This window comes from Thermobia domestica, chromosome 3, assembly GCF_964235325.1.
Source record: "Thermobia domestica chromosome 3, izTheDome1.hap1.1, whole genome shotgun sequence".
Lineage (NCBI taxonomy): Eukaryota > Metazoa > Arthropoda > Insecta > Zygentoma > Lepismatidae > Thermobia > Thermobia domestica.
The window spans coordinates 72,767,742-72,784,918 of NC_137456.1; the positions used below are offsets into that span (position 1 = coordinate 72,767,742).

General features: G+C 36.8%; 1 protein-coding gene across 2 annotated transcripts in view; it reads left to right on the forward strand.

Annotated features, from left to right (window-relative positions):
* Positions 1–15,047, forward strand: part of LOC145680509 (uncharacterized) — a 39,957-nt gene extending 24,910 nt beyond the window's left edge. For both annotated transcript variants that reach the window (XM_081751103.1, XM_081751102.1), the window contains exons 5-6: positions 8,793–8,846; positions 14,627–15,047. In XM_081751103.1, coding sequence (XP_081607229.1) covers positions 8,793–8,846; positions 14,627–14,785 — 213 coding nt within the window. In that variant the 3' untranslated portion in view covers positions 14,786–15,047. The remainder of the gene's footprint in view (positions 1–8,792; positions 8,847–14,626) is intronic.
* Positions 15,048–17,177: the final 2,130 nt, after the last annotated feature.

Sequence of the window (17,177 nt, forward strand, 5' to 3'; positions counted from 1 at the left end):
ATTCAAGATGCGATGTACTGGTAATACTATTACTATTACTACTTCTACTACTACTATTACTACTTCTACTATTACTACTACGACCACTGCTAATACTACTACAAGTGCTACGACTTCGCGTCAGAGTTGTCATGTCTGGTGGTACCGAATTTACCTTCTAAGTACAGAATAAAATTGAGAAATGCTAGTTATTATGGCCGGTCTGCGTAGAATGTGAACCGATGCTTGATCTACGAGGGAGAATAGTGGCTCAATAGAAAAAACACTCACATCTGGTGCTAGAGGTCGTCGGATCAATCCCTGCTCATGCAATGTGAGCTTTGTTGTGGACAAACATCGTGTGCATGGGAGTTTCTGGGGTGGTCCCGCTTCCTCCCACTGTTTTCTTTCCATTAATTCATCCCATCATCATCCATTCAGCCTGAGCCGTAGTTACCTAAAGAACGTATGATAAAGTCAAGTACTTGACCTAGTAAGTAGAATTTGGTACGCTACCATTGGACCACGGAGGGCAAAACCATAAACTGGCGTGCTCATAAGATCAGTGCAATTTGTAGTAATGTTCAATTAGCAAGGCAAATATCGAATGGTGTTACATGTTCATGTATTGTTTATAGTATGATGCTACAAATATAACAAAATATAATGATCAAATAAATCACCAAATCGCCAGGGTCGATTAGGTGTTCCTGGAACGGTGGCTCAGTGGTTGAGCGTTCACCTCTGGTGTATGGGGTCCCTGGTTTGGTCCGAGCTCTCGCCAAGTGAACTTTGTGGTGGACAAACACCGTGTGGGGGGTTCGCGGCGTTCTCCTGTTTCCTTCCACTTTATTCATTCCACTATTTCATTTATTTCTCACCATCGTCTCCTTTAGGCTAGTTGGCATAACTTGGAACCATCTACCAAGAAGAATAAACTAATGGATTGGGAAGATAGACATTCAGTCTCTGGTGAATTTGATGATGAAGTAGACATCTACCTCAACATGTCATCATGTGTAAGAGAACTAGATATACTGCAGTGGTGGAAGCAACAAGAACAAATATTACCAAAATTGTGTAAATTAACGCGTCAGTATCTCGTTATCCCTGCTTCTAGTGCGTCTACTGAAAGAGATTTTAGTACTCAGGAACGGAGAAATGCTCTAAAGCCTGAAACTGTTGACTCTGTTTCCGTGCTATTCGATGCGTACAAGGACATACAGTAAAGCGATGTTCATTTTGCACTATTGGTTTCTTAGGAAACGTTATATTTTCATTTTCTTAATATCAACTATCCCTTCTATTATATGTGATGTTAAGAGGCATTTTTGATAGCTGATGTCTATACATTTTTCATTCAGGGGACTTTTGAGGTATTTTTTGATCAACAATGATATGTGTGGATTTTGTTTTGATTTACTGCCTCGCATTCCGTCATATAGCTCTGTTATTTACTTGTTACGCACCATTCCAGGAACACTTCATCGATCCTGGGGTCTGGGTGATTTATTTGATCATTGTTTTTTGTTATTATTATTGTAGCATCGAATTATAAAGAATACAGGAACTTGTAATATGATTTGGAATCTGCCGTGCTAATTGAACATTACTACAAATTGCGCTAATCTTATGAACACGCCAGTTCATGGTTTCGGTCTCCGTGGTCTAATGGTAGCGGAACAAATTCTAATTAGTAGGTCAAGGACTTGACTTTCTCATATGTTCTTTAGGCAATTACGGCTCAAGACGTATGGATGATGATGGATGAATTGGTGGAATGAAGACAGTGGACGAAAACAGGCTAATCCAAAAACTCCCACGCTCACGATGTTTGTCCACCACAAAGCTCACATAACACGAGGAGGGATCGATCCGACGACCTCTAGCACCAGATGTGAATGCATTCTACTGGCCAGACTACGCAGACTGGCCATAATAACTAGTATTTCTTCGATTTTTTCTGTACGTAGATTGTAAAATATGTACCACCAGACATGTCAACTCTGACGCTCGTAGCAGTTGTAGTAGTAGAAGTAGAGATGCAAAAAAGCCGGCTTTTTTGAATCGATGGTTTTTTTCACATAAAAAGCCGGCTTTTTTGGAAAAAAAACCGAGAATTTTGGAAATTTTGGCTTTTTTTATTTTCATGATTTTTCTATCCAAATAGCTTTCTTATAGTATATTCTATAGTTAGATAAGATTTCCACGACCTGAATGCCATATTTAGCTCTGTAATTCACCATCAAGATGGATGGAGCACATATTTTACGAATTAAAGCTAACATGAAGAATGTAGTATTTGAGGGCAATTTTACAGGTTATTTAACTTTATTTTAACTTTTGAGTTATCGACATTTTTTTCCTTCTCTAGATCATTTTAGTTTGTCATCCGTGTTTCATTTCTAAGAGCTTAGTACTCCAGCTTCTAGCACGAAAGTTAAACTTACGTTTTTCTATATATCCGTCAAAGCATACGTTTTTCAATATGTCCGTCAAACCGTATTTGCACATTTCTGTTATACTGTAGTTGTGCAATGATTTAGCAATAATTTTCCAGATACAACCTTGAATACCAATTTATACAAATAATCAATAGCGGATTTAGAAAAGTACTTTGGGAGGGGTTTCTCTGATTGTTTCGTTTTCTAAAAAGTCCTAATTTTATTTGGGAGGTGCTTGAAGTTTATGAGTATAGGCATAATTAATATTTCGTTTCGTTTATATGTTTAGCAATAATCTTCCGGATACAACCTTGAAGATCATTTTATACTGAGAATCAGTGGCGAATTTAAAAAAGTGTTTTGGGAGGGGTTTTCTTACTACTGATGTTTAGTTTTTCTAAACATTCGTAATTTTTATTTGACGGGAGCTTAAAGTTTATGAGTAAAGGCATAACTAATAGATATTTCGTTCGTTTTAGACATTCCACAACTTTAGACATTCCACAGCTTCAGTCCGAAAGACCGATCCTCTAACCTTCGCAAAACCGTCACTGCTGGTAATTAGTAATAATAACGATTTAAAAACAATAAGAAAGGAAGTCGGCCAACTCCTACACTCCTAGTCGGCCAGTACACTCACTATTTCTACATTCTCAGATGGAATGAAGGAAGGCTTTGTCAGAATGGTCGAATGCTGGGTTGAATCCCGGACTTCCCGATAGAAGCGCAAAAGCCAACCACTCAGTCACGTTTGTTATGCAGTTGTATTTAGCTTAACTTAAATATATTCCGTAGTCTTTTTTTTCTTTTTTGTTCCGTAATGATATGTTGAATCCCTCTTGTTAAAAATTCAGAAAACTTGAGGACTGGGTAAACCGTGATGGTGGTCAAGGGCGCCCATGTTGTGGTTTCCAAGGAGGGGAAGTATAAGCGACGTTTCAAAAATAGTTTCAAATTTTGCTGTAACTAATGTAAAAATCCTATTGGATTTTCAATATTCTGAAGTACATTTTCCTCTAGGGTGGGCAAGCGCCCCCTTAACCCCCCTGATGGGCGCCCTTGATGGTGGTTATAAAAAACTTGACTGTAGAATTTCAAGAATATACAGAACCATGTGCAGCCTTTAATTGTATCATACAAATCTAAGTATTTCTCTTATGTTTTATTTTAATTTTATTTTGTTTCAAAAAGAAGGTATGGAATATTTTGAAGTAAAAATACTACATACAATTTTGCTAGTTATTTGTGTATTTTTTGAAAGAAGTTTTTACTCTTAGGGTTGGCTCGTTTACACCAGCTGTTTTTTTTTTTTAAATAACTGGTTTAAACTAAAAAAATTAAAAGAACAAAAATGCGAATCGTGTAAACTTCATAGTGACGTTTTACATGTCAAACCATCTGCATTAGTCTTATTTCCTTTTCACCTTTTAATCAAGGTGTCCCATGTTCAATTGTCGGTCGAACCACAACCCTTCTTTCATGTGTAAACCAAGTACTCTTCCGGATGTCACTTTAAGCGAAAGTCTTCTCCTTGATAACGTCGGTATTACGTAAGGATGTTAAGCCTAAACATACAAAACGAAACCAAATTATATATTTCTGCATGCCTGTTGTTTTATAAAGAAGCGAAGGTTGCTTAAATATATTGATTAAAATTGGTAAAATTTATCGATTGCCTACTTAGCTTCCAACATTAGCTTGGATTGGACTTTCAATGATACCTACATACTAAATTTGTAATTTAATACCTCAGTTTTAGAAAAATAAACACACTGCTGAACAAGACTGCACTTATTTAATATAAAAACACATTTACACGTGACGTTTCGATCTTCTATCCAAGATCCTCATCAGACGTACACTCACGTCTGATGAGGATCTTGGATAGAAGATCGAAACGTCACGTGTAAATGTGTTTTTATATTAAATAAGTGCAGTCTTGTTCAGCAGTGTGTTTATTTTTCTGATTTTATTCGCAAGACGTTGACTATGATTGTGTGTCACTCAGTTTTAGCGTACTGATTATAATACGTTGACCTTTAAATTTTACATGCAAATTTAATTTTACTGGATTTTCCCGTTATTGTTGTACATTTAAAAGAATGACGGATTTTCCCGATGGCTAGGGCGGGAGTTTCTCAATTTAAGAAATTTACTGCCCGGACTTCTTTAAGCTTACGGGACCTCTTCCAGCATAACCCCGTTGTTGAATAATAACACCAAGGCGAAACAAACTTATTTCTGTGAATATGTAATACAAATACATAAAGCAAAATATCTAAATCAAAAAACCTGGTTTAAACCCCAAAAAAGCCTGGTTTAAACTGCCCCCCCAAAACGGGTTTTTGGCATTTTCAGAAACAACCATGGTTCTTGCCAACTCTGCTTACTTTTGTATATAGGAGATTAAAATGTGTTTATTATATACATTGGTTAATCCTTTGGAATTCATAATGTAAAAATGTTGAAGTAAAATTGTTTAAAATATCTTTTCGAAATTCATGGTTTACTTTCGAGGTTTTATATTATTATCGGCATCAACCACTAATTAAATGACTTTCTGTGTTATAGAGAAGCGAAACAAAGTCTGCTTTATCGATTTAAAGCAGAATTTTGAAAAAAGCTCAAAATTTCCCAAGCAAAAAAGCAAAGCAGAAAAAACCGAGTTTTTTTTTCCAAAAAAGCCGTTTTTTTTCCGAGCCCTTGCATCTCTAAGTAGAAGTAATAATAATAATAATAATAATAATAATAATAATAATAATAATAATAATAATAATAATAATAATAGCAGTAGCAGTAGTAGTAGTAATAAGAGTAGTAGAAGTACAGTACTTTACAGTCTTGAATAAAGAGTTAATTTCCCAAACACCAGTGCCGGCGGTTGGACGTTAAAAGTGAGGGGGCAAGACATGATCTGAATATTTGTATATAAATGTTAGTTTTCCTGGTTGTTTCTAACATTTTGTTTGACGAAAGGTTGTATAACTAATAGGATACTATATTTTCAGTTAAAATACCGTATATCGTATATAATAGTTTATTAAGTAAATTGAGAAGAACAAAGCAAGTAGATACTAGCCCTTTGTACTCTTAAACAACGAAAGTGTAAGAAGAGATTTGATTCCTTGCTCATGAACATCTTAAAATTCTGTCTGGAAAATTGTGTGATCAGATTATTTAATAAATTTGCAAAACAAATAAATAGAAAGGATAATATTAATCATAGTAATGAATAATGATGCTTGTTTTGCTAAAGTTATATTGAAACTGAGGATTAATGAAAAACTTAATATTTAATTCCACACATGCTATTAAATGTATGTTATTACTCTTAGAAAATGAAAGGCAGTAAATACTACAAGCATATGCTACGACATTTAAAGAAATATTTGCTTTTGCAACTTCTTGAAATATGTTCGTTGCCATTAGGTGCAGTTTTTACTTTCTTGGGACACATCAAAACACAATAATACTTAGAATCAATCCACACTTCAGTTATACAAAATAAACTTAAAACCTATAATTATGTTCAATTTACTAACTTTTATTGTATATACACTCGTACATCCTTAAACACAACACTTCACTCGTATATTACACTACAGAACAATGGAAAAGATAGAAGTTGTTTCTTATCACGCTCTTTTTAATCGATATTCCTTACTTTAGAAAGAAGAAAAGACATTTTAGGAACTGTCAATTTTTGTGCAATTAAAGAATAACTTGTGAAATAGGCCCTACTTTTTTGCATAATGTTCTTTCGATTAGCTTCAAAGCGGCTCACTAACATATCGAGCCCTTGTAAGAAGGAATGAAAGTATGCTGAAATTGTGCTCCAATAGGTTATTTTTTGGGGTTATTTTCTGTGGCGATTAAAACGCAATTACTGTAGCTTTCTTTACTCCACGGGAAGACAACCAATACGTATTCACGCAACAGCAAATATTATATGGCAGCATTTTTTCCTATTAATCAGTAACACATACAAAATCGTTACATTTCCAAATGAAACTATATACATTAATTGGTTACTTCAAAAAAGTGCGGGGGCAACTGCCCCCCTTTGCCCCCCCCCTAATCGCCGCCCATGCCAAACACATTACGATTAACACAGGCTGCCAACATTAGTTTCCGATCCGTCTTTCACAGTGTTCGGGCCGAGTCGGGCCGGCCCGTTTCGGCTCGAAATGTGCCCGACCCGGTTAGAGCCCGGCTCGAGATTCGGGCCGGGCCGGGTCGAGCCGGGCACAGAATTCAGATCCATTCGGGTCGGGCCGGGCCGTCTTCGGGCCTGGGTTTGCAGGGCTCTGATCAGAAGTACGCCAGTGTTATCAAACGTACCAATTTTACGTGATAAATCTTGCTTTATGCATAAGGTTTTAAGAAAACAAAAAAGGAAAAGTTGAACCTAATCAAATGTATGAGAGAACAGTCGTGTACATAGTTCAAACCGTTTTGCATTGAATATGTAAAAACTATTTAACATGGTATCAAACATTAAATCATCCAAATGACTACTACTTAATTGTCATATGAAAAAAGAATTTAAAACATTAAAGAATATTTTAAAAAAGAGCATTAATATACCTATAGTATAGTTCTTTTCTTTCTTTACAGAAATTGTATATTTTATATATGGGGGGACTGTTTATCTTGAAACACCCTTGTAATTTTTAAATTAACGGAATTTTGTGCTGTGTGATAGCGACATTGTTTAACATGTTCTACAATATCACCAAATTAACAATGTTGCCAACCTAACAGTTTTTTTCCGACTACGTTAAGTTGTTACATATTTCAAATCTACATGTTAAGTGAACTTTACAGTATCACGTTTGTTATGCAGTGTTATAAACTAAGGACGCTATAGAATCACAAACATCAATAAACGTCCTAATTTTGGAAACTTCTAGAACAATATTTACTCAACTAAGACAGACGTGGCAATACATATCAAAAGTACCTTGTGTCTAACACTGACCATGATGTGACGCATTTCTTATACAGGATCCCCACTCAACTATGTGAATAAGCCATGGATTTCGTATACCACGAAACAACCTGGAAAAAGCCGTGAATTTCGTTATCAAAACCTTGAAAATGTTGAAAATTGTCAAATTAATAGAAAAAAACTTACTAGAAGCTTCACCGGGCGGTTTTTATTGTCGTTTACAGTCAATAAAGGTTAGCCGTGGAAAAGCCGTGAATTCGATTATTTAGCTGGAATGGAAAGCCTGTAATATGTAAGAACAAAGTTATGACAATATATACAAGTAATTGATAGTTGTAATGAGAAAAAGTTCTCACAGTTACATAAATTGAAGCAGTGTTGCAAACTAGACGAACTTTACGTTCGTCTTATCTCCTGAACGTTTGAAATATTAAATTGTTGTATATGGCATTGTGATCTTTACGTCTATAACCATTTGTATGATCGGATGTCATGCTTATCTAAGCAATTTCTAAAATAAAGCCTTTTGAACAAGTCAGATTTTCATATCAAAATTATAGTGTTTGACACAAAGGTACCGTAGGTTTGCATTGCCACGTTCATCGCATTTGTGCGTTATTACTGCTGTAGAGGCTTCCAAACTTTGAATGTTTGTGATAGTGTAGCAACCTTGGTTTGTAACACTGAATAATAAATGTAGTATAGTAGGTGTCCGAACACTGAATAATAAATGTAGTATAGTAGGTGTCCGTTTAACATGCAGGTTTGAAATGAGAATGACATTATGTGTCATTAGAAAATATACAACTCTATGTTGGATTGACAACACTGTTAATCTGGTAGTATTGCCATGGCTGCTTACATGCCGGTCTTGTTCTGATTTTCCCATAATATCATCTACTGCCAGGGGCATCTTAGACATCGAAATTTCCGAAACGAAAGCGAGTTGAGTTAATTTTGAGTTTAACGCCCCTTTCAGCAGCGAGACTATATGAGACGGGACCTACTGATTAACGTAAAATCCGAACCACATGAGCTACCACCCAGAACGAAAGTGACTAAACCACCTTTTGGCTGTTGATTTTGATAACTTATTTTGGCCGTAAACAGCACAGCATAAGTTTTTCACGGGCCTGCGCAGCATTAGCGCCTTTGTCGAAAGATAACCATTAAATTTAGCACAGTTTTACGGAAAGTTCATTCATCTTAACGGTGCAATATTTATAGGAATTCCAACACCTTGTGCACATCTAGTAACTTCAACTGCCAGCTCTGAAATGACGTTAGCTTCACCCACTGCAACTCATGTACCCTGAAATCTGGGGTAGTAATGCCATTTCGTGCGCAAAAGGTTCACTACTTTATAGACTACCTTATATTATGTTTTGTAATACTTGATGCATATTTTTATTTTACAGAATTGGGTTCTAAAACAGCTTGATGATAGCGAAAACCTGGATACATTGCTAAGGGTAAGAATTACATTATTATTATTATTATTATTATTATTATTATTATTATTTACAATAAAATCCGGGACTGAGTCGGAAAACGAGCCCGGGCCTCCAACTCGTCTTGTACTTGAGCTAATGAGAACGCTAGTTCGTTCCCTGAACAATAACACACTTTCCATTTTCTTCTCAAGGTTGATGCATAGACATCACACTGGTACTGCAAGCCGGAGACCCTGGTTCGGTTTCCTACACAATGCCATATTTTTTTTCAGTTTGGAGTTTTATTTAATTCGCACCTATTGATGATGTGTAAGTAAAAATCGAGAAAAATCATTTCATGATGAATGAATAATGACAGTGAATGATTATGAAATAACTGGTGAAATTATAGTGTGGAGGGAAACGAGAGATCCTGAGAAAATATAGGAGCACGATGTTGTCCACTACAAACTTATTTAGGTTGGGGTCAAACCAGGGATCTCTCGCACTAGAGGTGAGAGCTTGGCCAGTGAGCCCCGTGCTTCATTTTTCTTTCCAGCCAAGTGTGTCCGAATAAATCAGATCCTGCTGAATCACACCTTCAATGCAGCACATTATTATTTGTGATAGATTTGGTTGGCCGACCAGTTCGCTGCTCATCTTGCAGAGAATCTTTGCGTTTCCATACTTGTTTCCGGCAGTCTAGTCTCATATACGGCAACAAGTTGGCAATGAGATTTGATAAATTGAGGAAATAACCGGTTTTATATCACACCAACTCCTTTATATAGCAATGATACGCAAAAAGTAGGAAATTGTACGACTGAACCGAGATTCGAACTCAGATCTTCGGCGTACCGTATCGATGCGTTAACCACAATGCTACAGCAGGATTCCTATAGACCTGGAAAATCAGGGAAAGACACGGAATTTGATTTTTGTCAAGGAAAATCATGGAAATTAATAAAAAGTTCTTTAATGTCAGGGAAAGTATTGAAAAGTTCTTTAATATTGGGGAAAATATTGAAAAGTTCTTTAATATTGGGGAAAATATTGAAAAGTTCTTTAATATCGAGGAAGTATTGAAAAGTTCTTTAATGCCAGGGGAAAAAAAGTAGTCGTTCTCGATAATGAAGGCAACTTGGAAGTAATAAGGTTATTTGGGATTTAGAGGTTAATCAACACAACAACATAGAATAATAGATCACAGATGCATTAGTATTGTGCCGTGATGTATGGTTAGGTTCTTAACTCTGAAGTCAGTTGAGCTACAGCATCTTGAACTCCTTAATGTAGACATTGTGGCGTCTTTGACCTTCCGAACTGAGATACTTACATCTTTTTAATCGACTTTAAAAAAATAATAGACGAGGTTCTCAATTTGAACCGGTTTTTATATGTGTGTGTTGTGCGTATGTTCAAGCATAATTCTTTATCACAAGTACACTGTTTTTTTGTTGAAAGAATATTCTTTTCCAGTGATTCCACACAAACTTCATGAGGATGTACAATAGTCTTCGGAGCTAGTCCATGAAACTTCTCTATGGCTGACAGTGTTCATACCATAATTGTGTATATGATTACGCATGATTTCGACATGGTGCACCAATTTTGTTAACTTACTTTTTGTTTGAAAAAGTATGCTCTCGTGATGGTTTCATATAAATTTAATTGAGATCTGATGATAGTCAACGGAACTGGATCATGAAACTACATAATGGTTGATAATGTTAATATTGTAATTAACCAACTTCATTGTGTACATGCTCACGCATAACTTTAATACAGATGGACCGATTTTGATTATTCTTTTTTTAAGTTTCAAAGAGTATACTTTCTTGAAGATACCATATGAATTTTGTCAGAATCTAATGACAGTCTTCGGAACTTGGACTGTGAAACTCCTTAGCAGTTGAAAGCTTTTAATACCGTGTGTATGTTCACGTATAATTCCGTTTCGCGTAGACCGATTTTTATATATATATGTGGCTGACCCATTTTATGAGAATTTAGTGCACTACTTTTAGTTTAGGTATCTAACTAAACTAATAGGATTACGAAAAAGTGGGAAGATAAATAAACTTATATATATAGGGAAATACATAACCCTTTGTCAGGGAAACTCAGAAAATGTCAGGGAAAACAATATAAAAGAATCTATGGGAACTCTGTACAAATCCGCTTCACATCCCCTTCACACAAATGAACAGCCATACATTCTTCCACTGTTGAGCTCAGTACTGAGGCACTCAAATAGAATGTGACAGTGTAGGAAGTGGACTGGGTTGCACAGTGGTTAACGTATCGCCATGGTAAGCCGGAGAGCCGGATTCAAATCTCGGTACAGTTGCCTTTTTTTACTTTTTTTTGGTACAAAGTTGACAATGAATACTATCTGATACCACACTTTTAAGGTCGCTAAAATCTGATTACGCTATGCACAACAACGATTGATCATGTTTCCATAAGCGTCGGTATCTTACAGTGAAACTTACAGAACAATGATAGCATGTTGAATATCTGCGTGGTTCCTCAGATATACAGCTAAATAACGCAAGTGCTAAGTTATGCAACTTAACAGTGTTTACGGCGTTGACCACCACAAACTTACTTGGCCGGAGATCGAACCAGGAGCCCGACGCACCACGTGCCAACCAGAAAAGTCTGGGGACTGTGGGGCGGGTAACAATGGTTATCTCCACTACTGGATACAGAGGTACACTTAATTGAAATGATTTAGAAAATTATGATCCTTTGGTCCTGGTTTGATTCCCAATGGGAAAGCATTGAACACATTATAATGGTTTGAATTCTACCTTGAACGTAAGTCCAAATTCATATAGCCTCGGTCTTCAAAGGGACGCTAAATGTCAACAAGCAAACAGATTACCATGATACAAAGTTATCTAGGTGAAATTATTGGAGTAAAATGAACAGTTACTCAGTTGGTCAATATGCAGAAAATTACGTGAAACTGTAGATTGCTTAAACATTTTACTGCATAAAAGCAGGAGAAACTCGGCTGGAAGGAACCGTAGCCTTTGTTCTGCTGAGAGAAAAAGAAATGTATATGTGTTTTATTTCGTGAAATATTCTGTTATAAGAAGTGCATACATTAATTTGAGACACGCTGTGTATATATACAGCGAATAACTGACATATGAATGAAGATTGCTGTCAGTATACAACATCTTTCTACTGTAGTTTGCGTTTGTAAAAAGATTAAAAGAGATGAAGAAGGCTTTTAAAAATAAATCCCATGTTTATGACGTAAATGCTTGCCACAACATCCTTTTAGGTGCAACGTGTAGGAAGAATTAACAGCTTTCTGTATTAACTATCTACGAGGGAGGATCAGAAACTAAGGTTACAAGGTTTATATTTTTTGTAGTTTCGTCTGTTATAGAGGAGTGAGAGGTGTGCGGTTATTTTAATGCATGGAGTTGGCAACTGTGGAGAGTTTCAGCCACCTGCCAGCTACGGCACTAGTTCTAGGTAAACAGAAATGGCGACTCGTTTGGAAAACTGGTTTCGCGAAGAAGTCCACTCAGGTATTCGATTTATGTGGGCAAAACATGTAACCGTGGCTGAAATTCGCCGGCAGCTTGTTGAGGTTTACGGAGAGAATGTCTCGTCAGCATGTCTCAGAGTGGTGTCAATAGTTTGCTGCTGGTAGAGAAAACACCCACATACCAGCCCAGCCCAGAAGACCGCGACGCTGTTGAAGCAGTTTCACTGCAACATCATCAATCACCCTCTCTACGTTCTGGACCTAGCTCCAAGCAACTTGCACCTTTTCCCGCACTTGAAGGAGCACGTAGGAGGCCGTCGCTTCGCTTCAGATGAGGAGGTGAAATAGTTCGTGACAACGTGGCTGAACACGCAAGAACAGGATTTTTACCAGGAGGGAATCTTCAAACTCATTCCACGATGCGACAAGTGCCTTAACCGATGTCGAAAATTAACTTAATATATGTACTGTCTGTTGGCTATATTGGTTGCATGAAATAATATATATATATATATATATATATATATATACGTTTCAATGCAGACTTTGTAACGTTGCTTTCTGATTACTCCTCGCACATTACAAGTAGTTTGTGTGTCACTGTTAGGAGTATGTCACCATTTGAAAACAAACAAAATAGATACATTTGGGTACTTAACAGTTTGTTTCTCTACGTATACAATATTATCTATACTGTGTATTGCCGTGTTATTAGTGTCATAATGAAAAGCGTAAATAGAGTATTTCAGTGCCAGTTATATCTTGACAGCATCAATTTTTAGGTTTACAAAAAAGAAAAAGAAAGTTTTTCTCGAAAACCACGCATGATAATTTATACCCACCCATATCATTTTTTCAGCTTCATAAAATTTAACGATTGATACAGTATATCTCTAATCTTTGAACATTTTCCCTGTGAACTGCTAATAGTAATAATAATGTATACGAGGGCGGGGTAAAAAGTTCAGCCTGACCCAAAGATGGCACTCCAATCAGCAAAATTTTATTGTTCTTGCCTGGGGGCGCTTTTCAGTTGTTCGTATGACAAGTGTCAACTTGTTCTCTCAAATAGTTTGTGTGCAGGCATTGTTACAGTTAGACGTCTTGTGTGTTAGTTGTGAAATTGGATAAACTTGAATATCGTGCGGTAATCAAATTTTTCGTTTTGGATGGATTAAGTCCTACGGAAATTCATCCGAAGTTGACAAAAGTTTACAGGGACTCCTCCTTCCATGTGAACCGTTAAAAAGTGAGCAGCTGAATTTAAACGGGGTCGCACATCTCTCGAAGATGAGCCACGTGAAACAAGGCCAAAAACCGCAACCACAGCGGAAACTACTGAAAAAGTGAATGATATTGTGTTGGACGACACGCGAGTGAAGGTGAGTGAGATAGCTGAGAGTGTGGGGATATCGGAGGAACGGGTGCGAAACATCCTGCACAAAGAATTAGGGATGCGAAAGCTCTGCGCAAAATGGGTGCCGCATTTGCTGACTGCCGATCAAAAGCAAATGCGAAAACGATTTTCGCAACAATCTTTGGACAGATTCAAAAGGGATTCGACCGATTTTGTGCGGCGATTTGTGACGATGGATGAGACATGGGTTCACCACTACACGCCAGAAATGAAACAGCAGTCCAGGCAATGGATGGAAGCCTGTGATGCAGCGCCGAAGAAAGCGAAGACGATCGTATCGGCCGAAAAGGACATGGCCAGTGTGTTTTGGGATACGAAAGGGATCGTGTTAATTGATTACCTTGCAAAAGGGAGAACAATTATAGGTGAATATTACTCCAACCATCTTGACCAGCTGGATGCCAAAATTCGCGAGGGAAGGTCTGGCTTGAAGAAGAAGAAAATCATCTTTCACCAGGACAACGCACCTGTGCACAAAGGTGCGTTAGCGATGGGAAAATTGCAGGATTTGGGGGACGATTTGATCGGCCATCCCCCATATTATCCTGATTTGGCACCATCGAACTTCTGTCTGTTCCCAAACGTGAAGAAATTTCTTTCTGGGAAGCGTTTTCACATCGCATGAAGAAGTTGAGAGGGTCGTGGATGACTATTTTCACAACCTTCCAGACTAACTTCCGGGAAGGAATACTGATGTTGGAGAAACGCTGGACCAAGCGTATGGAAGTTAAGGGAGATAATGTCGGAAAATAAAATAATTTTTGAACTGAAATTCGCATTGTCAGGCCGAGAACTTTTCACCCCGCCCTCGTAATTTTTTGTCATATTATTATTGTCGTGTTTTTCCGTTTAAAATGTATGTTTGACTGTAATTGTACTTTGTGTTTTTAGGAACTGGTTAGTCGTTACCTTGGTGAAAGAGATGGCCTTTATTACACAATTACCAATGAGGAATACCTCCCTCTGGTTACCATGTTGTCTAGAGCTGGCATTATAGTGCACAACAAATATGACGCAAAACAAATAAGATTGGCATCGTTTGACACATGAACACAGTCTTTTGTGAATCTTATGCTCTTCCAATCACCTCACTTTGAACATTATTTCCCTGAAAGATATTACTACAGCTTATCAAGAAATAAAGTTAGTTGGGTGATTTACATTTAACTGGTTGATATGTGGTCAGCATGCCTGTTTCCAGTTGAAGTTTTTAATAGGCTTTGTAATGTATTGTGCATAATGTGGTATATTGTAATGTTAACTTTTATTTATTGTTTATGTGAACATCACAATAAAATATGTTGAAAAATAATATTTTCTTTTCTTGTCTGAAGGTATTGTGACCAATTCTAAAGAAGCACCAAAAATTCAGATATAAGTTCTTCAAAGTTTTCGAGTCGTGTTAGATATAACACGCTATAATTTGAAGTTAAGGTTCTTGAATACTTCTAAGTAGTTTGAAGCTGAGCCATTAGATGGCGCAACTCTCGGCCAATAGAAGTATATTAGAAAATAAAAAAAAGATTGAAACACAATAACTACATTATTTAAAGCAATAATAAAACCAAACTTAGAACATTATCGTAGTTCAACATTATCTAGTCCATTATCCTTGCAAAATTTTGATTTAGTCATTATTTTAATTGTTACAACCATTCATTGTTGAAAACGCGGAACACGATATCTCAGTCAATAATTCACCAATGGATGTCAAATCACGCACACATAGTGACAGACTAGTACAATATCTAGTGCATTATCCGTGCAAAATTTTGATTCCCTAATTATTTCCATTGTTGAAAACGCTGGGCACGATATCTCAGTAATCCACCAATGGATGTCAAATCACGCTTACGTATGTACTAGTACAATATCTAATGCATTATCCGTGCAAAATTTTGATTTCCTATTATTTCCATTCTTGTGAGCACTCCATTGTTAAAACGATGGGCACGATATCTCAGTCAGTAATCCACCAATGGATGTCAAATCACGCTTACGTATGTACTAGTACAACATCTAGTGCATTATCCGTGCAAAATTTTGATTTCCTAATTATTTCCATTGTTGAAAACGCTGAGCACGATATCTCGGTCAGTAATTCACCAATGCATCTCATATCACGCAGCCAAAGCAGTAATACATCATCTAGTGCATTATCCGTGCAAAATTTTGATTTCCTAATTATTTCTATTGTGAACACTCCATTGAAAACGCTGGGCATGATATCTCAATTAGTAATTCACCAACAGATCTGAAATCACGCAGACATATGTACTAATACAATATCTAGTGCATTTTCCGTGCAAAATTTTGATTTCCTAATTATTTCCATTGTTGTGAGCACTCCATTGTTGAAAACGCTGGGCATGATATCTGTCAGTAATCCACCAATGGATGTCAAATCACGTAGACGTATGTACTAGTACAATATTTAGTGCATTATCCGTGCCAAATTTTGATTTCCTAATTATTTCCATTGTGAGCACTCCATTGTTGAAAACGCTGGGCACGATATCTCGGTCAGTAATTCACCAACAGATCTCAAATCACGCAGACGTATGTACTAATACAATATCTAGTGCATTATCCATGCAAAATTTTGATTTGCTGATTATTTCCATTGTTGTGAGCACTCCATTGTTGAAAACACTGGACACGATATCTCAGTCAATAATCCATCAATGGATGTCAAATCACGCTTACGTATGTACTAGTACAATATCTAGTGCATTATCCGTGCCAAATTTTGATTCCCTAATTATTTCTATTGTTAAAACGCGGGGCACGATATCAGTCAGTAATTATCCACGAATGGGTGCCAAATCACGCTTACGTATATACTAGTACATCATTTAGTGTATTATTCGTGCAAAATTTTGATTTGCTAATTATTTCCATTGTTGTGAGCACTCCATTGTTGAAAACGCTGGGCACGATATCTCAGTAATCCACCAATGGATGTCAAATCACGCAGACGTATGTACTAGTACAATATTTAGTGCATTATCCGTGCAAAATTTTGATTTCCTAATTATTTCCGTTGTGAGCACTCCATTGTTGAAAACGCTGGGCATGATATCTGTCAGTAATCCACCAATGGATGTCAAATCACGCAGACGTATGTACTAGTACAATATTTAGTGCATTATCCGTGCCAAATTTTGATTTCCTAATTATTTCCATTGTTGTGAGCACTCCATTGTTGAAAACGCTGGGCACGATATCTCGGTCAGTAATTCACCAATGCATCTCATATCACGCAGACGTACGCACTAATACATCATCTAGTGCATTATCCGTGCAAAATTTTGATTTCCTAATTATTTCTATTGTGAACACTCCATTGAAAACGCTGGGCATGATATCTCAATTAGTAATTCACCAACAGATCTGAAATCACGCAGACATATGTACTAATACAATATCTAGTGCATTTTCC